This window comes from Girardinichthys multiradiatus, chromosome 18 (assembly GCF_021462225.1).
Source record: "Girardinichthys multiradiatus isolate DD_20200921_A chromosome 18, DD_fGirMul_XY1, whole genome shotgun sequence".
NCBI classification, from domain to species: domain Eukaryota; kingdom Metazoa; phylum Chordata; class Actinopteri; order Cyprinodontiformes; family Goodeidae; genus Girardinichthys; species Girardinichthys multiradiatus.
Genome location: NC_061810.1, coordinates 5444801 through 5466704, shown reverse-complemented (window position 1 = coordinate 5466704; position 21904 = coordinate 5444801). Strand labels below are relative to the sequence as shown.

The 21904-nt window shown below is 42.3% G+C and overlaps 1 protein-coding gene across 3 annotated transcripts in view; it reads right to left on the bottom strand.

Moving 5' to 3' along the window:
• The window catches only part of snx19b (sorting nexin 19b), a 58712-nt gene extending 38576 nt beyond the window's left edge, over positions 1 to 20136 (bottom strand). The window contains exons 1-10 of one of the 3 annotated variants that reach the window (XM_047391694.1): positions 20079 to 20136; positions 17843 to 18100; positions 16011 to 16205; positions 14728 to 15915; positions 9062 to 9260; positions 7805 to 7905; positions 7589 to 7708; positions 5875 to 5999; positions 3393 to 3486; positions 3060 to 3216 (exon numbers count right to left, since the gene is read on the bottom strand). In XM_047391694.1, coding sequence (XP_047247650.1) covers positions 3060 to 3216; positions 3393 to 3486; positions 5875 to 5999; positions 7589 to 7708; positions 7805 to 7905; positions 9062 to 9260; positions 14728 to 15915; positions 16011 to 16205; positions 17843 to 18046 — 2383 coding nt within the window. In that variant the 5' untranslated portion in view covers positions 18047 to 18100; positions 20079 to 20136. Of the gene's footprint in view, positions 1 to 3059; positions 3217 to 3392; positions 3487 to 5874; positions 6000 to 7588; positions 7709 to 7804; positions 7906 to 9061; positions 9261 to 14727; positions 15916 to 16010; positions 16206 to 17842; positions 18101 to 18297; positions 18497 to 20078 lie in introns of those variants that run through there. The other 2 variants (XM_047391696.1, XM_047391693.1) reach the window with 2 other exon arrangements.
• Positions 20137 to 21904: the final 1768 nt, after the last annotated feature.

Sequence of the window (21904 nt, the reverse complement as noted above, 5' to 3'; positions counted from 1 at the left end):
TTTGAACCAGAAACAGTGGCAGAAGCGCCTGACCTGGGCTACAGAGAAGCAGCACTGGACTGTTGCTCAGTGGTCCAAAGTACTTTTTTCGGATGAAAGCAAATTCTGCATGTCATTCGGAAATCAAGGTGCCAGAGTCTGGAGGAAGACTTGGGAGAAGGAAATGCCAAAATGCCAGAAGTCCAGTGTCAAGTACCCACAGTCAGTGATGGTCTGGGGTGCCGTGTCAGCTGCTGGTGTTGGTCCACTGTGTTTTATCAAGGGCAGGGTCAATGCAGCTAGCTGTCAGGAGATTTTGGAGCACTTCATGCTTCCATCTGCTGAAAAGCTTTATGGAGATGAAGATTTCATTTTTCAGCACGACCTGGCACCTGCTCACAGTGCCAAAACCACTGGTAAATGGTTTACTGACCATGGTATCACTGTGCTCAATTGGCCTGCCAACTCTCCTGACCTGAACCCCATAGAGAATCTGTGGGATATTGTGAAGAGAACGTTGAGAGACTCAAGACCCAACACTCTGGATGAGCTAAAGGCCACTATCGAAGCATCCTGGGCCTCCATAAGACCTCAGCAGTGCCACAAGCTGATTGCCTCCATGCCACGCCGCATTGAAGCAGTCATTTCTGCCAAAGGATTCCCGACCAAGTATTGAGTGCATAACTGTACATGATTATTTGAAGGTTGACGTTTTTTGTATTAAAAACACTTTTCTTTTATTGGTCGGATGAAATATGCTAATTTTGTGAGATAGGAATTTTGGGTTTTCATGAGCTGTATGCCAAAATCATCCGTATTAAGACAATAAAAGACCTGAAATATTTCAGTTAGTGTGCAATGAATCTAAAATATATTAATGTTAAATTTTCATCATGACATTATGGAAAATAATGAACTTTATCACAATATGCTAATATTTTGAGAAGGACCTGTACTGCTGTCTCTCTTTTTGGTGCATGTTAGGGATCTGGATGTAGATTTCTGCACCAACTGCAGATGACACAGATTCTTCAATAATTCAACATTGAAGTGATCAATGCCAAGACAACAGGATGCCAAAAACTAATGTGCAGCACTTCTTATTGACTAGTCAAAAGCACGTCCCACTGTAGATCATGGGTGTCCAAAGGGCGGCCTCCAACTGCAATTACAGAATGATAAAAAAAAAGAAACAGCACAGGTGGTTTTTTTTGTTGTTGTTTCTCAGCATTGCAGGCATACCATATAGAGAAGCTGTTCACTTACATGTGTCATGGCAGTTTTGCTCTCAAAAATGAATTCTCATGAGGGTATCTAATTGCGTAATTGACTTAATGAAATAGTAAGGTACAGTTAATAATTAGACCTAGATGGGGTGTAGAGGTAGAGAGCGTGAGCCTTATATGGAGGCTTCAGTCCATCTGTCCCTGGTTCGATTCTCCAACCTGGTGACCAGTGCTACATGTCCTCCCCCCTCTCTCTTTACCCCACTTCCTGTCTGCCTATTTCTAACTACTACTAACCCTAACCCAAATAACAAAAATAAAGGCCACTAGTCCTGCAAAAAAATCTTAATATAGAAAAAAAAGAGACCTAGATTGTGTGCCCTGAATTGGCAAAATTAGTTGAGGTTTTGCAAGACCAAAAATAATCAGGACCAACGTTCAGGTTTTAAACATTCTATGCCTTGTTAAGTTTTCACTCTCATTTGCATTGATAAAATGGTCCTATAAGGGCAGCAATGTGTTATTTTATAAATAACAAAGAAACTAATGTCAAATGTTACTGGAAAAAGCAAACTTCCACTTTCAATTCTTGTTTTGGTTTCCTCACCACCACTGCCTTTCTATTTCTTCTGCTCCTGCGTGATTCCAAACTTTACCAACACATAAACCCAATGAAACGGAACATACTAGTTTCTGTCACATGGTTCAGTGTAATACCGGTAAGACAGCGAGCTGGTCAGACACAAAGGAAAACGAAAGGAGACGGGCTAGAATGAGTCAGAGAGACAGAGATGTTGAAGGGATGATGACAGTCTGGGAGGTTCAGCATAGGACTTCAGATTTTCTGTTTAAATCCAAACATCTGAGAACAGAGTCAGTTTGATATTATATGCTTTTACAAAGATTCCTTAAAGTCATTAAAATCACACTGAAAATTTGATGTTTTACTTTAAACCCTGGAGCAGTTGACTGGGTCAGGATGATGATAATAAAATGCAGTCACAGTAAAAATAAAGTTTTTATTTATTGAACAAAGATGAAGTTAAACATGAAAACATGTGTTAAAACCTCTGTACACCCCATATTTCTACAGCTGTCAGAATCACCTTTAGTAACAATGACCTGAAGTAGTTTCCTGCCTTCTGTAAACAGTAAATGTCTCACATTGTTGTGGAGGAATTTCCAATGTTGCTTCACTGCCTGCAGGACCCAGTTTGGGCCACCCCTCAGCTGGGATCATAGAGGACTCTAGAATATTTCGAAATAAAGAAGCGAGTTCATAAATGGCTCAGTGAGTACAATATATTCAGGTCAGGTGGCTGCATACCTCCTCTACCATGTTTAACAGTTTGTTTGAGGTATTTGTGCTGACATGTAACTTCAACACTAAAGATGTAAACAGAGGCCTGTAAAATCTGAGATGGAGCTCCTGGGACATTTTAAGGACAGTCTGAACCTTGGGGTGACTTTGATTGGACATCCACTTCTTGAGGTGACATATATCCTGAATGTCTACCACTTATGAAGAATCTTTCCACAGATGTTCTTCTCACTACACTACCAGATGTCTTTTCTACTCTGCATTGTAGTAGGACACACCTTTATGCTTCTCGGCAGCACACTGTAAAAACCTCTGCTTTTATAGAGATGGTTCCGCAAGTGAATTTGATTTGCATCACCTAACTATTGCCATTCCCCTCACATCTGATGGAAGAAGCAAGGGTGTACTTTTTTTTTTTGGGTTTTTTTTGACAGTTTGGCTTCAACTTTATTTAATAAATAAGGACGGTGTTTATAATGTCAATGTTGATTTGAAAGGCTGAACAAAATGACTGAATAGCGATATTCCCTTACCGTGTTCCTCACTCCACTTTCCTCTCACACTGTGACCCCGGCCGCCTACACACTCTCCTAACACTGTACCAGCCTCCCTGTCTGCCTCCTTCAACAGTAGCTTTTCCTCCTCAGTAATAAAGGCTTGTAAGTCCACCAGAGACATGCCATGAAACACCTGTGGAGAAACAGCAGGAAAAGGAAATGAGAAAACGAAGTCCAACTTTCTTATTTTGAGTGGGAAATAACATGTAGGTATATCATTTTCTTTGCTCAAACGCTTATCAGAACGAGCAACAGTAACTTTTGCTGCAGAACAAGAACTGTGATTAAATGTTAACAAAGTTCACGAACTGTGCTGGTTTGGTCCCAAACAAACAACACAGGAGGCCTGATGTCCGAGCCGTTCATGAAGGGGATGCCTTTGCTTGAGAGCTTCAGACGGGACCTACGATTAAGCATAGGATTATAAATCAACTCCAGGAATCACAGTTGTTCAGCCAGTAAACCACAATAAGACATGAGGCTGATGTTAACGGCACAAATTTCAGAAAAAAAATGTATTTGAATATAAAAAGGACTTTAAATAACACTAAGCTGAATAAAACTATAATTAATAAGAAGACTCATGAAGTTAGCAAGCATTGCAACTTTCTTTGAATGCAAAATACAGAGAGTCACCCCATTAAACAATTAGATTACTAGCTGTTGTAAAGTTGGAAGTCTAGCAAAGAAAGACTAGAGTACGAAAAGCCCCTGAACGTTTTACCATGTTGTCACATAACAACCACAAACTGAAACGTGTTTTATTGGGGTCTTATGTGACAGACCGAGGTGCACACAGAGGTGCATCATTGTGAAGAAGAACGGTTTCAAGGTTTTTTTGTTAGTCTGTCCCACGAAGAAGACCTTGAATTTTTTTTGTTTGAAATGTGATAAAAACCGAAAATGTTCAGAGGGTGTGAATAATTTCAGGTCATGTTGGTGAACATTTTCAGTAGACAACACATACAGGTCCTTCTCAAAAAATTAGCATATTGTGATAAAGTTCATTATTTTCCATAATGTCATGATGAAAATTTAACATTCATATATTTTAGATTCATTGAACACTAACTGAAATATTTCAGGTCTTTTATTGTCTTAATACAGATGATTTTGGCATACAGCTCATGAAAACCCAAAATTCCTATCTCACAAAATTAGCATATTATTAAAAGGGTCTCTAAATGAGCTATGAACCTAATCATCTGAATCAACGAGTTAACTCTAAACACCTGCAAAAGATTCCTGAGGCCTTTAAAACTCCCAGCCTGGTTCATCACTCAAAACCCCAATCATGGGTAAGACTGCCGACCTGACTGCTGTCCAGAAGGCCACTATTGACACCCTCAAGCAAGAGGGTAAGACACAGAAAGAAATTTCTGAACGAATAGGCTGTTCCCAGAGTGCTGTATCAAGGCTCCTCAGTGGGAAGTCTGTGGGAAGGAAAAAGTGTGGCAGAAAACGCTGCACAACGAGAAGAGGTGACCGGACCCTGAGGAAGATTGTGGAGAAGGGCCGATTCCAGACCTTGGGGGACCTGCGGAAGCAGTGGACTGAGTCTGGAGTAGAAACATCCAGAGCCACCGTGCACAGGCGTGTGCAGGAAATGGGCTACAGGTGCCGCATTCCCCAGGTCAAGCCACTTTTGAACCAGAAACAGCGGCAGAAGCGCCTGACCTGGGCTACAGAGAAGCAGCACTGGACTGTTGCTCAGTGGTCCAAAGTACTTTTTTCAGATGAAAGCAAATTCTGCATGTCATTTGGAAATCAAGGTGCCAGAGTCTGGAGGAAGACTGGGGAGAAGGAAATGCCAAAATGCCAGAAGTCCAGTGTCAAGTACCCACAGTCAGTGATGGTCTGGGGTGCCGTGTCAGCTGCTGGTGTTGGTCCACTGTGTTTTATCAAGGGCAGGGTCAATGCAGCTAGCTATCAGGAGATTTTGGAGCACTTCATGCTTCCATCTGCTGAAAAGCTTTATGGAGATGAAGATTTCATTTTTCAGCACGACCTGGCACCTGCTCACAGTGCCAAAACCACTGGTAAATGATTTACTGACCATGGTATCACTGTGCTCAATTGGCCTGCCAACTCTCCTGACCTGAACCCCATAGAGAATCTGTGGGATATTGTGAAGAGAACGTTGAGAGACTCAAGACCCAACACTCTGGATGAGCTAAAGCCCGCTATCGAAGCATCCTGGGCCTCCATAAGACCTCAGCAGTGCCACAGGCTGATTGCCTCCATGCCACGCCGCATTGAAGCAGTCATTTCTGCCAAAGGATTCCCGACCAAGTATTGAGTGCATAACTGTACATAATTATTTGAAGGTTGACGTTTTTTTGTATTAAAAACACTTTTCTTTTATTGGTCGGATGAAATATGCTAATTTTGTGAGATAGGAATTTTGGGTTTTCATGAGCTGTATGCCAAAATCATCCGTATTAAGACAATAAAAGACCTGAAATATTTCAGTTAGTGTGCAATGAATCTAAAATATATGAATGTTAAATTTTCATCATGACATTATAGAAAATAATGAACTTTATCACAATATGCTAATTTTTTGAGAAGGACCTGTATGTGGGCAAGTGAAGTGTATTTAGAACGAGCCTCTCCCAGTTAGGCACAGGGTGCTGAAAAACTCATGTAAAATCTAAGTACATACCACACAAAATCAAACTGTTTCATGATTGTAATAATAATAATTACTTAAAGTCTGATAGAAATGGGTTTCAATCAGTTTTTAATACCAGTATCTCCCTTGGAGACATTATATCCACAACTGTCCTACCTGCTCCTCTTGTCTGCAGTTATCTTCCCTCCATCCACCTCGGCCTCGGTATCCTCTGTAGGGCTCTGAGGTTCAGAGCGAGGGAACGCTGTCTTCAGGGTGTCTACAATAGCATTCACTACAATCTACATGTGCAAACAAAAACATATGAAGGTAAACTCAAAGCCTTAAGCATGCTCCTCACAGTACAACCACAGGCTCAAATTGGACTCACTGACAAACTGACACTGATGTTTTTTTCACAAAGATTTCCAAAGCTGTAAAGAGTGCACATTGTATTCAAATAAAATTTGTACATTTGTAGAAAGATTTGTGTTTGTTATAAATATGTGCAGTGAAATTGTAAGGAATTAGGTGGAACACATTTACAAATATTCTGGGAACAAAAGGCAGCAGGTTATTGCCATTACTTTCTGATAAAGTTGTCAGAGTTAATTTTTAGGTTCTTCCTGAATCCTCAGGAGCTATCATGAAGTTAAATGTCAGAAAACCATCCGATTTATGAGTGAGTTGTTCCTGTGTGATCTGCCTGGGGTATAATAACATGGTGGGAACTTTACACACAGTTTGGGAACTCTGAAATGAAGTTTTCTGCAAGTTTCAGGAAGTTTTATATTAGACTTCTTTTTAAGATCATTATGATTTAAACATAAGATCTAAATTAATTACAAAACGCAAGTTAGCATAACTTATTTACTGAAATGTCATTTAACCTTACTAACTTAAATAAAATATTATGCGTTGTGTTTTAGCTCTGGCCTAAAAGCTTTTACACCCAGCTTATATAAGTCTAATACTTTAATACTAACAGATTTCAGCAAACTGTAGCTAACAACTTCTGACAGACCTGTTTGCCATCATGACTCATGGACCTTGTAGCTGTGGCACAACATCATACTACCCAAAATCTTACAACACACAAAACGAATAAATGCTACCACTGCATTTTTTTTAAAGTTAGTGGAAAAAGCAAAGAATAGACACCTGTAAGTACAAATTTAAGACATATTTAATAAACTCTCTCACCTGCAATCTGTAATTTGCTTCCAAGCAGCCAGACTTTTTTGTATTTTGAAGTAGACCTTTAACAAAAGTTATTTTAAAATATTTCTTTAGACATTAGCTGTTTTTTTCCACTTTATATATTCCAGTCCACAAGCCTGACCATGATAGCATATCATGCAATGTGTGCTTAAAAATGTATGTAGTGACAACAGGAAGAAGCTGGAAGAGAGCTTATAGTCAGTAGAAACAGGAAGCAATATGTGTGTGAGAGCTATTGTCAGATATGGTTTGGAGATGGTTGCACTAACAAAAAGACTGAGCTGGAGTTTGGACAGAAAATATATATGGACAAAGGATGTTGAATATTGTTTGTCAGGGAGGAGTAAAAGAGGAAAACCACAGAACAGGTTCATGGATGTAGTGAAGGAAAGTATGGATAGGACAGAGGAAGGTGGTGATGATGAGTTGAGATGAGGCGCATGATCCAATGTGGCGATGAATAAAGAGGCACCGGAAAGAAGGGGAAAAATTAAAAAAAAGAAGATGAAGAAAAAAATAAGCTGACAAGTGGACAAAAAAAACAGAAAGGAGCATGTGTGCAAAAAATGACCTAGGCAGATGAACCGTATCTTATAGTGTCGTAAAGAAAAATATACTGAAAAATCCAGCCTGTCATAAGAGAGTCATAATAAAAAGTTTAGTTTTCAACCTTGTCTATGCGTGACACATTGAAAGGTTTCTTCACAAAGGCAATCCTGGCATCTGTGTTGAGAGCAAGGAACTCCTGTATCTCTTCACTGTTGGCTATTTCAGAGATGGCACAAAGTTGCTGTAGAAATCAAAAGAAAAAGCATTTATTAGTTTGTTACATTGGGCCAAAGTGTTTTAAACCAGCAAACTGTAACAAAACAAACAAATAACTAACCTTCAAAAAGGCTTCAAGGAGTCCTTTCCTGGCCTCAATCTTGTCACTGTCCATGTTTCCAAACGGCATGTCTGGAAAGATTTTCTTCGGACCTTTCACACCTAAAAGTCGTATTACAACAACATTATTCTGGTGAACCGACGTACGGTACACATTTTAATGTTGACCTTTCACTTGCAAAGCCAGTTTGCTTTCCAGCCGCTTCAGCTGACTAGCTGAGTATTCAGATTTATCAATAAGACCGGCTTTAAAAATAATGAGCTGGTTTCTAAAAATAATGGCCTCCCAAACTGTTGTAATTTTTTGTTCTTAAGGTCAATGTAAATACAGTGCATCTACACAAGCATTATCTCTTAGATGCTGTAAAGAAAGTCTATCTTGGGTAATGCAGTACATCATCATCTATCAACCTGTGACCATAGTTGCACTAAACTCTCCTTCTGATTGGCTGATCAGTTCTTCTTGATGAGTCCTCTCCCAATAGCTTGATCTCTGGAGAGGCTGTGTTTGTTCTTTAGAGAAATGTTTGTCAATCAGAGAAGCTGGAGAACCAGGACTGATCACCCTATTTGGAATAGCTTGCAATAGATGTTTTTGTTGGCATTGTACATTATGCTAAGTTGTCTATTTTTGGGAAGTTCTGCAGGACTTCTTTGTTTTTCAAATCTCTGATGTTGCATTCAAACCCTCTAACTTCATCAGCTTTGGGATTGCAAACTCAAAGCATGGTTTTTAATTTAAAGTAAGGAACCTCAAAACATCCAAGGTTCTGGTGCCTGATGGTGCACTGGTCCAAAGGTGACCTCCTGCCCTGTAAAGCTGGTATCTGACAGATGTAGTACTGAATGTCTGGGGAAACCAACTTACTTCCGAAAAGAAAGATGAAAAACAGCATGTGTTGGACCAAAAGTAAGGCATCTTTCACTGTCCAATTGCTAGCAATAGTCTTGTACCGAAAACTGACAGATTATCGTGGCAGCTCTGAAACTTTGGGTTTTCTTTGTTTTTTCCTGTTGGGGTGTGAAAAATCAATAGTCTTTTGATTACTTTTAGATATTAATCAGCACTATTACTAGTTTGAGTGCTTATTTAAGAATTATTATCTTTAAACTCATATTCACTCTGTAGATCAAGCTTCTGTTTTTATTTATAGTCAGTTTTAATTAGAAATCATTGTGAAAACATCATGCATGGTTTTTTTAGAGGACTATTTTTGACCTGAGAAAAATAAAGTCAGTTACGAACAGTTATACATACCTTTGATGAGTTTCCGCAGTTCCGCTTTTTCTTCAAGCCGAGTCTGCAAGTTAAGGAACTCGCTGTATCGTCTGTTGACCAAGTGATATGCTACAGGCTGGATGGGAGTTGGATTCTCTGAGCCTGTCTGTATAGACTCTAAGAGCTCAGAGCCTGGCTGGATGCTTTCTGGGTTCTCACAGCCCACTGAAGTCTCGTACTGGAAACCAAAACAGCTTTATTTATGTCTGCTACAGGTTATATTGTGTATACATTAGTGCATTTCAAATGAAGACATCTCTAAGGTAAAAGGTTTGTAAAAACTGCCAGCAAGGTTGACATTTCATCAACAATTACTTTGCTGAAAAACATTGTATCATCGACATTGGCAAAGGTGGTGGCATCATTGTTGGAGCATCATTGTTAGAGCAATAGTGCTACAAGCACTTGCCAAAGATTTCAATCAGTCAAAGAAGTGGGTGTGCACTGACTATCTTTTGGAAACATCAGAAGGTTGCCTAATTAACATCTACATTCACCTGACTATTAGGTGCACCTATCTAGTTCTAGATTGGACCCAATTAGGCCTTCAAAACTGCTTTAATTCTCCAAGAATTAAAACATTTAACAAGATGTCAGAGACGTTCCTCAGAGATTTTAGTCCATATTGAAATGATAGCCTCACACAGTTGCTGCAGATTTGTCAACTGCACATCCATGATGGCAATCTCATGTTCCACCACATCCCAAAGTTAATCTATTTGACCAGAATCACGACAGTGACACCTGGAGAGGCGTGATCGGGAGGAATGGCCTCCCCGATCTGAATCCGAGTGGTGTTTTGTTATTGGACTTCTGTGCTAGTCACGGATTGTCCATAACGAACACCATGTTCAAACATAAGGGTGTCCATCAGTGCACTTGGCACCAGGACACCCTAGGCAGGAGGTCGATGATCGACTTTGTTGTCGTATCATCAGACCTTCGGCCGCATGTTTTGGACACTCGGGTGAAGAGAGGGGCTGAGCTGTCCACTGATCATCACCTGGTGGTGAGTTGGATCCGCTGGAGGAAGAGAAAGCCAGACAGACTTGGCAGGCCCAAGCGCATAGTGAGGGTCTGCTGGGAACGCCTGCCGGAGCCCTCGGCCAGGGATGCATTCAACTCCCACCTCCGGGAGAGCTTCGACCAGATCCCGGGGGATGTTGGAGACATAGAGTCCGAGTGGACCATGTTCTCTGCATCTATTGTCAATGCTGCTGCCCATAGCTGCGGCCGTAAGGTCTGCGGTGCCTGTCGTGGCGGCAATCCCAGAACCCGGTGGTGGACACCGGCAGTAAGGGATGCTGTTAAGCTGAAGAAGGAGTCCTATCGGCTGTGGTTGGCTTGTGGGACTACTGAGGCGGCTGACGGGTACCGCGAGGCCAAGCGTGCTGCGGCCCGGGCTGTGGCAGAGGCAAAAACTCGGGCCTGGGAAGAGTTCGGTGAGGCCATGGAGAAGGACTACCGGTTGGCCTCGAAGCGATTCTGGCAAACCGTCCGGCGCCTCAGGAGGGGGAAGCAGTGCTTTGCCAACACTGTTTATAGTGGGGGCAGGAGACTGCTGACCTCGACTGAGGACATTATCGGGCGGTGGAAGGAGTACTTCGAGGATCTCCTCAATCCTGCCATCACGCATTCCGTGGTGGAAACAGAGGCTGGGGACTCGGGGTTGGACTCTTTCATCACCCAGGCTGAAGTCACCGAGGTGGTTAAAAAGCTCCGCGGTGGCAAGGCTTCGGGGGTGGATGAGATCCGCCCTGAGTACCTCAAGTGTCTGGATGTTGTAGGGCTGTCATGGTTGACACGCCTCTTCAACATTGCGTGGCGGTCGGGGACAGTGCCTCTGGACTGGCAGACTGGGGTGGTGGTCCCCCTTTATAAGAAGGGGGACCGGAGGGTGTGTTCCAACTACAGGGGGATCACACTCCTCAGCCTCCCTGGTAAGGCCTACGCCAGGGTATTGGAGAGGAGAGTCCGACCGATAGTCGAACCTCGGCTTCAGGAGGAACAGTGTGGTTTTTGTCCCAGCCGTGGAACACTGGACCAGCTCTATACCCTCTACAGGGTGCTCGAGAGTTCATGGGAGTTTGCCAAACCGGTTCACATGTGTTTTGTGGACCTGGAGAAGGCATTCGACTGTGTCCCTCGTGATGCCCTGTGGGGGGTGCTCCAGGAGTATGGAATCGGGGGCCCTTTATTAGGGGCCATCCGGTCCCTGTACGAGCGGAGCAGGAGTTTGGTCCGCATTGCCGGCACTAAGTCGGACCTGTTCCCAGTGCATGTTGGACTCCGGCAGGGCTGCCCTTTGTCGCCGGTCCTGTTCATAACTTTTATGGACAGGATTTCTAGATGCAGCCAAGGGCCGGAGGGGGTCTGGTTTGGGGACCAGTGGATTTCGTCTCTTCTTTTTGCGGATGACGTGGTCCTGCTGGCCCCCTCTAGCCAAGACCTACAGCATGCGCTGTGGCAGTTCGCAGCCGAGTGTGAAGCGGCTGGGATGAGGATCAGCTCCTCCAAGTCCGAGGCCATGGTACTCGACAGGAAAAGGGTGGCTTGTCCTCTTCAGGTTGGAGGGGAGTTCCTGCCTCAAGTGGAGGAGTTTAAGTATCTTGGGGTCTTGTTCACGAGTGAGGGAAGAATGGAGCGGGAGATCGACAGACGGATCGGTGCGGCTGCCACAGTAATGGGGGCGCTGTGCCGGTCCATTGTGGTAAAGAGAGAGCTGAGCCGAAAAGCAAAGCTCTCAATTTACTGGTCGGTCTACGTTCCTACCCTCACCTATGGCCATGAACTTTGGGTCATGACCGAAAGAACGAGATCACGGATACAAGCGGCTGAAATGAGCTTCCTCCGTAGGGTGGCCGGGCTCTCCCTTAGAGATAGGTTGAGGAGCTCGGCCATCCGGGAGGAGCTCGGAGTAGAGCCGCTGCTCCTCCACATCGAGAGGAGCCAGTTGAGGTGGCTCGGGCATCTATACCGGATGCCTCCTGGACGCCTTCCTCGGGAGGTGTTCCAGGCACGTCCCACCGGGAGGAGGCCCAGAGGACGGCCCAGGACACGCTGGAGGGACTATGTCTCTCGGCTGGCCTGGGAACGCCTTGGGCTCCCCCTGGAGGAGCTGGAGGAGGTGTCTGGAGAGAGGGACGTCTGGGCGTCTCTGCTGAGTCTGCTGCCCCCGCGACCCGGTCCTGGATAAGCGGAAGACGACGAACGAACGAACCAGAATCTAGTGACTGTGGATGTCACTGGAGTACAGTGAACCTATGTTCAAGAAACCAGTTTAAGATTATCTAAACTTTAAGACATAGTGTCTTATCCTCCTAGAAGGAGCCATTAGAAGATGGGTACACTGTGGTCATTAAGGGATGAAGATGGGATGGTTAGCAACACTCAGGTAGGCTGTGGTGTTTAATGATACTCAATTGCAACCATGGGGTCCAGTGTATGCTATGAAAATATTCAACAACCTAATAAATGGATTTCTGCACAATCTTAGTGGTTATGTGAGCTACTGCTGTCATCTTGAACCAATCTGCCCATTTTCCTCAAAAATGAATGTTTGTCCATACATGATTCTCTATCACAAGAAATAGTTGTGTGTGAAATCTCAAGGAGATCATCAGTTTAAAAAAATACTCAGGCCAGCCTGTCTGAGTATTAAGTCAGTTTAATCCCCTTTGCTCCTCATTCTGATGCTAAGTTTGGACTTCAGCAAATTGTCTTTACGATATCTAGATGCCTAAATGCATTGAGTTATTGCCATACAATAGGCAGATTTGAATATTTGTGTTAACAAGCTATACATGTATCTAATAGAGTTGCCAGTGAGTGTTTTCTTGTAGCCTTGAATCTTTAAATTCTGACTTTTGAACAATACATAAGTTGGTGACAACAGTGACCATTACTAAAACCTGGACAGCAATAAAGAAAAATATTACTTGGAGACCCAGAGGTGGGACCAAGTCATTGTATCACAAGTCATAAGTAAGTCTCAAGTCTTTTCACTGAAAACTCAAGTCAAGTCCCAAGTAAAGGCATGAAAGTCACAAGTCAAAATCAAAGTCAAGGCATGCAAGTCTTGAGTCGAGTCGTAGTTCTAAACTTTTTATTTTGACTCTTGAAACAAGTTATTTGACCAAATATGTAATTTATTCAGAGAAATAATTATTTTGAGATTTTGAAATGATTTCAAAAGGTGTTTTTGTTTGCAAAGCAAGAGGAAGTGAACTTCAAAACCATCAGGGCTGATGTTGCTTTTTACAGTAAACAAAACAACCAGATAATTTAGAAAATGAGCAAAAAATAACTGGACTTCCAGAAAAATAAAAATGTGTTCCATATTAACCTGGTGCAACAGTACAAACCTGCTTTGACGAATATTATGAGTAATTTCAGATTATTTATACAACTGTATAAAAATTTATTCTGTGATCAAATTCATTTTAGAAAACAGGATTATAGTGCTGCAATCTGCCAGATTAGATGCTCTGACTTTGTTTGTGGTTCCAACCCAAAGCACAGAAACCTTCCCTTTACGCATCGGAACCTGTGACTTTCCAGGCCCCACGATTAAATAAGCAAGCACAAAAATACTACGTTGTTAAGCTAACATTGTGCAAACATTAGTTCCTTTATTGGATCTGACTGTTCATTCTTTGTGTAAGTTTAAAAGGCCGCAGGAAATAAGATTTTGTTTTCTCTCTACTTTAGTTTTCAGCCTACATGTTTTCCTAACTCTAATTTCTTTCTTTTTGATCACCTTGCGATCTGTTTAAGCAAATGAAATTATATAATGTTTTCTCAGTTGTGTTAGAATGTGGGGATTATAAGAATTAACTAAAAACTGACAGGAAAGTAATAAATCTAACTTTAACTGATTCAGGAAATGTAGAGGTAACACCTAGTAAAATACAGAGGACCATCTCAATGAAAATGTATCACATTTAAACAGGCCATTTGCTTCTTACACATTACAAGTATTTTAGCATTAGTGGCATTAAATTTAAGTAAAACACAAAAGCATTATAAGCATTACATTTATGACATATTAATAAAAACTAAATAATAAAGACAAAGAACATATTTTCTGTGGCTGACCTACCTTTTTGACATGGGGGGCGGGGATTGTTTTAATATAAAAAAGTCCATTATGATTCAGGGAAGACATCACAGTTGCTCAATGTCTTAAAACATATCACGCTGAGTCCATCAATTAATGCAATAGCAACACATTTGTGGCAGCTATGGCATCCCATACCTAATGTCGCTACAACACTGTCTCCAGGCTTGAAGCTAAGGATCCGACTGAGACACATGCTTCCGTCTGGATCTAAAATCTTACTGAACATGCCTGAACATTAGGATGCAGTTATGCTACCTGTTGCTTGGGTGATGCCACATACAGCTTTTTTTTTTTTTTTTACTTTTTCCAACTTTGCACACACCTCCCTGCTGGATAACAAGAGCTCTACCATTGCATCCTATGATGGATAGGGTGGTATGGATCATAGGATGCAGATGAAAGGCAAGTAAAAGCACGGTGGATGCAGCATGGATGCAGCGGTAGTAACAAGAGGAGGAAATATTGAGTCATGATGTTGAGCCTAAAGAGAGAACTAATTTTGAAATTGACATAAGTGACTTACTTTAATGGTGTAAAGAGTGTAGGGGTGTGAGCCAGTGCCACGATGTTCCTTGGCTGTGATAGTACCCGTGATGCGGAGGTTTTGGATGATGACTGGTCCTTCTGGGCTGCTGAGGGGCTCAAAACTGAACGTTGACATGGGAGAACAGCTCTGAAGCGGACTAGCAGCGATCAGCTCGTTGGGATTCCCCATTCCAGTCTGCTCTACACCCAAGATAAGCTCTCTGCCTTGGGTTACTGTAGGGGAACTGTTTTCTCTTTTCAGATCCTGAAGGCTGTTGGTACTGCAAGTCCCATCGGCATCCCTAACTGGTGATAGGCATCTGTCATTAGGACTGTCTACTAGTACTGCATTCACCAAGACTTGAGGGCAAAAGCCATCTACGGGACTTGGGGAAACCTCCTCCAAGTCTATACCATTGTTGATTTCACCAGTTGTGCTACAATCTTCTTGACCTATCATGAGCAAGGAATCGGCGGAGCTGGGTTTATAGTCCGCCAAAGGAGAATCTGGGTCAGAATCAGTTTCTTGGTAAAATGGGTTGGACTTTCTTCCTCTCATGTAACACCTTAAAAAGGGTAGAGAAGCTTCATCTTCTTCAGAGAATGCCCGGGGAAACTTTACCTCCTCAGAGTCAACCACATCATATGCATCAAGTTCAGGCACCACTGCTTCAGTGTCATCAGTCCGCTCTGTCTCCGCTTGTGGAGGTGCCTCGCCATTTGCCTTAGATACACGTGCAGCCTGTAGAGGTGGAGCTGTCTCTAAATCAGCAGCAGGTACTGGTAGGGTGCAAGTCTCTGGTTCGGATGCTACCATCTTCACCGGCGTGCTGGACTTACCAAGGATTTCTATGATGAGGAGATTTAACCAGTCAGGTTCCGACAGTTTAGCAACTAGAGGGAGAAGAACATTACAGGTGATGAGCTCCCTGACAACAAACCGTCCCGTGTGGGTTTCTAAATGAGGTAATGGCACCAAAACATGCAGCAGCAAATCCACCATGGCTCGAACATAGTTGACCTCTGCTGCATCATGGCTCATGACAACATGAGGTGTGACAACAGAGGAATAAGCTTTCCACAACTGCTTGCTGTCACTGGGCCATTTTTCTTTCACCAGCTCCTTAGCTCCGAGGTAATCCTGCAGGTGGCCTCCCACCAGGTTCAGCACCTTCTGTGTCAGTTCCTAAGGGAACACAAAACATTGCATGTCCTAGTAATGACAGTGTATGGTTTCCAAACTCTGAATGTACCTTCTCTACTGTTGTTAAAGTTTCTCACCTTTCTATCACCATGTCTGGCACGCAGTTTCAGCTCCATGGCCATGGAGATCATGGCTTCCTGAACTTCCATTTCAAAACCACTCTCTGCGGACACAGTGGAGTACCACGAAGTGACAAAGTCTCTAATTATTTTTCTCACTGTGTTATGGATCTCCTGGTCCAAATGTTCATCATCCTCAGCAGATGACTGAACCTGGAATGTAGCAGAGAACAAATTATTTTGACCCAGACATAAATGTGCCTCGCATTACTTTTTCACATTTTATCACTATACAATTAAAAACTTAAATGTACTTTTGGGAGGGAATTTATGTATTAGACCAACAGAATGTAGTGTTTAACTGTGAAGTGGAGGAAAATGATGCATAATATTCAAATCTTCCTACAAATATCAAGAAAAAAGTGTTGCATTTGTATTCAGTTCCCCTGAGTCGAGACATTGGAGAACCATCTTTAGCTGCTTTCGCAGATGTAAGTCTTTTGGAGTATGTCTCTGCCACATATGCACATCTAGAGACTTCTTTGCAAAATAGCACAAGCTCAGCCAGACTAGATTTAGGACATCTGTGAACATCAGTTTTCAACTTTGGCCACAGATTTTTAATTGGATTAACCTGTGGACTTTGACTAAGCCATTCTAACAGAAAATTATGCTTTGATCTAGATAATTCTATTGTAGCATTGGCTGTATGTTTAAGTTCATTGTCCTGCTGGAAGGTGAGCCCTTTGCCAGTTTTTTGCAGTCTCTAGCAGGTTTTCTTGCTTTCTTTGTTTATTCATCTTCCGATCAACTCAGACCAACTGCCCTGTCCCTGCTAAAGAAAAGCATGCCACAGCATGATGCTGCCACCACCATGTTTCACCATTAAGGATGGTCTGTTCTGGTTGACATGTTTCCACCACACATAGCATTTTGCATATCTGCCAGAAAGTTAAACTTTTCTCTCATCTGACCAGAACTCCTTCTTCCACATATTTGCCATGTCCACTACATGACTTTTTGCAAAATGCAAATGCAACATCTTCAGATTTACTTTCAACAATGGCTTTCTTCTTGATACTCTTTCATAAAGGACACATATTTACAGTTCAACTAAAAGCTTTTTCCTGAACAGGTATTTTCACCTGACTTGTGGATCTCTGCACCTCCTCCCGAGTTACTATAATCTAATTAATGCTCTCCTTAAGCGACCTGTCAGTTTTTGAGGATGGCTGTGTCTTGTTAGGCATGTAGATGTGCCACTCTTTCCATTTTCAGATGATTGATTAAACAAAGATCTATAAAATGTTCAAACCTTAAAACAGTTTATACACTGTTTTACATCCCAACCCTACTTTAAGCTCGGATCCATCTGCTGTGTTTCTTGGTCTCCATGATGCTGTTTGTTCACCATTGTTCTCTACCAAAATCTGTGAGGCCTTCAGAGTTCAGCTAGATATAGACTGAAATTGACGAATACACAGATGGACTCGATTTACTAATTAGATGGCTGCTGAAGGCAGTTGGTTGCACTGGGTTTTACTTCAGAGTAAAAAAAACATTGAATACAAATGCATGCCACACTTTTCAGATTTTGATCTATACAATGTTTTGAAAATTGCTCATATTTTTTCTTCCGCTTCAAAATAATGCACTCTAACATTGAATCCTAGTAAAACACAATTAAGTTTGTTGTTGTAATTTGACAAGCTGTGAAAACGTTCAAGCGGTATGACTACTTCTGCAAGGCTCTGTATTTACTCAAGGAACTAAAGGGTAAGGTTTCCTTAGTAGGTACTATTGAACCAACACATTTAATGACGAACCAACACATTTAGTAATGCACTTACCTGTTCCAGGGTGATGAACCTGTCCAGGTGAACCACGCTGCTGGACTTCAAGATAGCCTGTGCGCCGAACCAGCCCCCGAGCACCAACAGCAGGCTGGTGAACACACACAGGAGCCAAATATTGACCAGGAGGTGAAAAAGCACGAGCCAAGCCAACACCACACCAAAGCCCACAAGGCTCCTCTGTCCCATCACCTCAGCCATGGCCCTGAGCACCCTCACAGAGAGAAGCAGCAATCATACATGCCAGGGAAACGCCTGGAATAAAAAATAAATCCAGGTTAAAGATTTAGTGACCCTTTAACAGACCGAGAGGCATCATTTGTGTAGGTATTTCTTTATGGGGTGGGACAAGCTTTAGAGTAAAATCGCAGGTCTACAAATGTTGGGTTTTATTAACTTTGTGGCTTCAGTTCTTCTGTGATAGTTATCACTGTAGTTTTGATCAACCTTACTTTAGTATGGCCATCATCAGAGTAGCTGACACCACTCTCTATCTATGGTTGGGCCGGCTCGTCCAGAGGAATCCCAAGGCGTTCCCAGGACAGCCGAGAAACAGACTCCCTCCAGCATGTTCTGGGTCTTCCTCTAGTCCTCCTCCCAGGGGGACGTGCCCAGAACACCTCACCAGGGAGGCGTCCAGGAGTCATCCTAGCAAGATGCTTGAGCCACCTCAACTGGCTCCTCCCGACGTGGAGAAGCAGCGGCTCTACTCTGAGTCCCTCCCGGATGACCGAGCTTCTCACCCTATCTCTAAGGGAGAGCCCAGACACCCTGCGGAGGAAACTCCTTTCGGCCGCTTGTATCCGTGATCTCATTCTTTCTGTCACGACCATAGATGAGGGAAGGAACGTAGATTGACCGGTAAATCGAGAGCTTCGCTTTTTGACTCAGCTCTCTCTTCACCATGACAGACCAGTAAAGAACCCGCATCACTGCTGACGCAGCACCAATCTGTCTATCGATCTCCCGCTCCATTTTCCCCTCATTTGTTAACAAGACCCCAAGATACTTGAACTCCTCCACTCGAGGCAGGACCTCCCTCCCAACCCGGAGAAGGCACTCTACCCTTTTCTGGCTCAAGACCATGGCCTTGGACTTGGAGGCACCGATTCTCATCCCGGCCGTTTCACACTCAGCTGCAAACTGCTCCAGTGAGAGCTGTAGATGACGAGTTGATGAAGCCAATAGGACCACATCATCCGCAGAAAGCAGAATGAGGCTTCTAGACACACAAAAGTGTCCACCCAGCTTCAGGACCTGTCTTAGTAAAGAGTGTGCTACAGAATTGTATTGCCACCGGTACAGAGCTTGAGCAAAACTGGCAGCAGAAGGATGCGTATGCATATCCACACTTAGCAAAGAGAAGCTTTGGCATAGTGACCTTGTGATTAGAAGAGCAGCAAAAACCATTCAAGAAATGATATCAGGGCCAGACTGTATTTCTACCATTAGTACAAGGATGGATTGTTTCTTGGACATAAGTAAGTTCATTTGTCAGAGAAGAAAGGGTGAAAGCCACCTTTAAGTCTGTGTCACATCAAATGTGAAGCCTTGCTATGTTAAGTTAGCTTTAGTGTGGCAGAGGAGGATGAGATGGAGCCAGCTGTTTTCTGTTAGAATCTCAGAGTATTTAGATCAGCTTTGTTCAGTCAGTGCAGTTACAAGCTTTACTCCATCAAAGGGATGTAAGCGTGAAAAAAGCTTAAATCGGCCTTGATTCTTTAAAAGCAGTGAAATTGGCCCTTAACTCAAGAATCTAATAGGAAGGTGCAAATCAGACACTAACTTTAGTTTAGCTTGGTGTTAAAACACTGTTTGCTTCTCATATGTAAACACTCTGCAGCTGCTAATTTGTCTTAGCTGTTTTTAAGTATGGACCGCGACAATTTGACGGGCTGATGCTTTTTTTAAATGAACGCCGTTAAATGTCTCCCAGCTCGCTGACCTTCATGCAAACACTAACAGACCTCTTGTTAAAGCGTCTGAAACCAGTGGAGAACATTAAGGACAGCGCTATATCTGTTACAAGCACACCGCAATGATCCGAGAGCCTTTAAGTGTCAGCAGTCTGAAACCACGACATGACAGCTGGGATGTTTTATTCAAGCCACCATGAACCAACAGAACAGCTACGGCTGCACAGCATCACGGTAAAGCTTCAGCTGCATCACTAGCAAACAGACACGGTTAGCAGGTTCAGATACCCGATTAGAGAAGAGAAAAGGTTTGCAACCTGTGCGATCTGTCATGGCACTGGGAAGCCGCTTGATTACATTTTCTTCAGCGTTTACTTCCTGATTTATGAAGTCAGTGACTAAAGGGCTGATGGGAAATGTCGTTTTATGACCAAACCTATGACAGCTGCAGCTTAGAAACGTCTATAGCCACACGGTTTGGTTATAAAAGTTCAGACACATTCCTAATATAACGAAGGGGAATTGCATGCAGACATAGCAAAGGGATAATATGTTACTAAATGACATGCCATAACAAATCTATGGTAAACTCAGTTCAGAAGTATTGTTGTGGACAAGCAACATTAGAACATCAGCAGTGTAATGACATTTTTCATTTAGCATATCATGTGAGAATGCTGTTTCAGCATTCTCAATTTAATTGTACAATATTGCATTGTAAAACTTTAAATATATTTAGAAAAACTCAATTGTAATATTTTTAGGAAATTTTGCTACATGAGTTACTTTGATTTTGAGGATTTTTATGTTTGTTTTTGTCACTGTGACTAGCTGCTCTATGATCCTCACACAATGACTCACCTGAAAAGAACACATAAACAACAGCTCTAAACCCTTTAATTTCATTAAACCAACAGCTACACAGTGCTCAACAGAATACTTTTATATACAGTGTGTGTGTCTATACACCGATGTAAAAAGTATTTTCCCAATACAGAATTATGTTATTGCTTTTTCTGCAAGTACCAAGTCTGGTGGAAGAAATTGCATTAGGAGGCCTGGACTAATAGTTAATACGATGACAAACTAGGATCCAATTTATGAAGCTGGTTTTTGAAGTGTTCTCTTTATCTTACATATTTCACAAAAATCGAATTTTTGTTTTCTGTATTTTAAGTTTCTGTAATGTTGCCTGCTTTGTCTATTAGAGACATGGTTTTTAATGTATTTTGAATTTTATTCCATTCCAAAAGAATAGATGGTTGTGAGTTGTAGATTTTTGGAAATATGTGCAATAGGACATAAAGAGCACACTGGGGATTGAAACATATTTGGACCCAACCTTGTACATTTTGGGAATAGTTCCTAATAATCTGGTAGACATGGATCTTCTTTTTCTTTTGGCTTTCCCCTTTGAGGTATTGCCACAGGGAGTCTTTTGTGTCCATCTAACCCTATCTTCTGCATCCTCTTCTCTCACACCTACTAACTTCATGTCTTTTCTCACTCCGTCCATAAATCTCTTCTTTGGTCTTTCTCTAGGCCTCTTGCCTGGTAGTTCTAGCCTCATCATCCTTCTACCAATGTACTCACTATCCCCTCCTCTGACTTTATCTCCTACACATCTAACTTGAGCTATCCCTCTGATGTATTCATTCATGATCCTATCCATCTTTGTCAACCCCAAGGAGAACCTCAACGTCTTCATTTCTACTTCCTTGAGCTCTGTTTCCTGTCTCTTCCTTAGTGCCACTATCTCTAAACCATTCAACGTGGCTAGTCTCACCACTGTCTTGTACATCTTACCTTTCATTCTTGCTGATACTCTTTTATCACACTCCTGAAACCTTTCTCCACCTATTCCAACCTGCTTGGACACATTTCTTCACCCTAGGTACTTAAAATCCTCCACCTTCCCTATCTTTGTTCACTGTAACTTTACGGTTCTACAGGTCCTTCTCAAAATATTAGCATATTGTGATAAAGTTCATTATTTTCCATAATGTCATGATGAAAATTTAACATTCATATATTTTAGATTCATTGCACACTAACTGAAATATTTCAGGTCTTTTATTGTCTTAATACGGATGATTTTGGCATACAGCTCATGAAAACCCAAAATTCCTATCTCACAAAATTA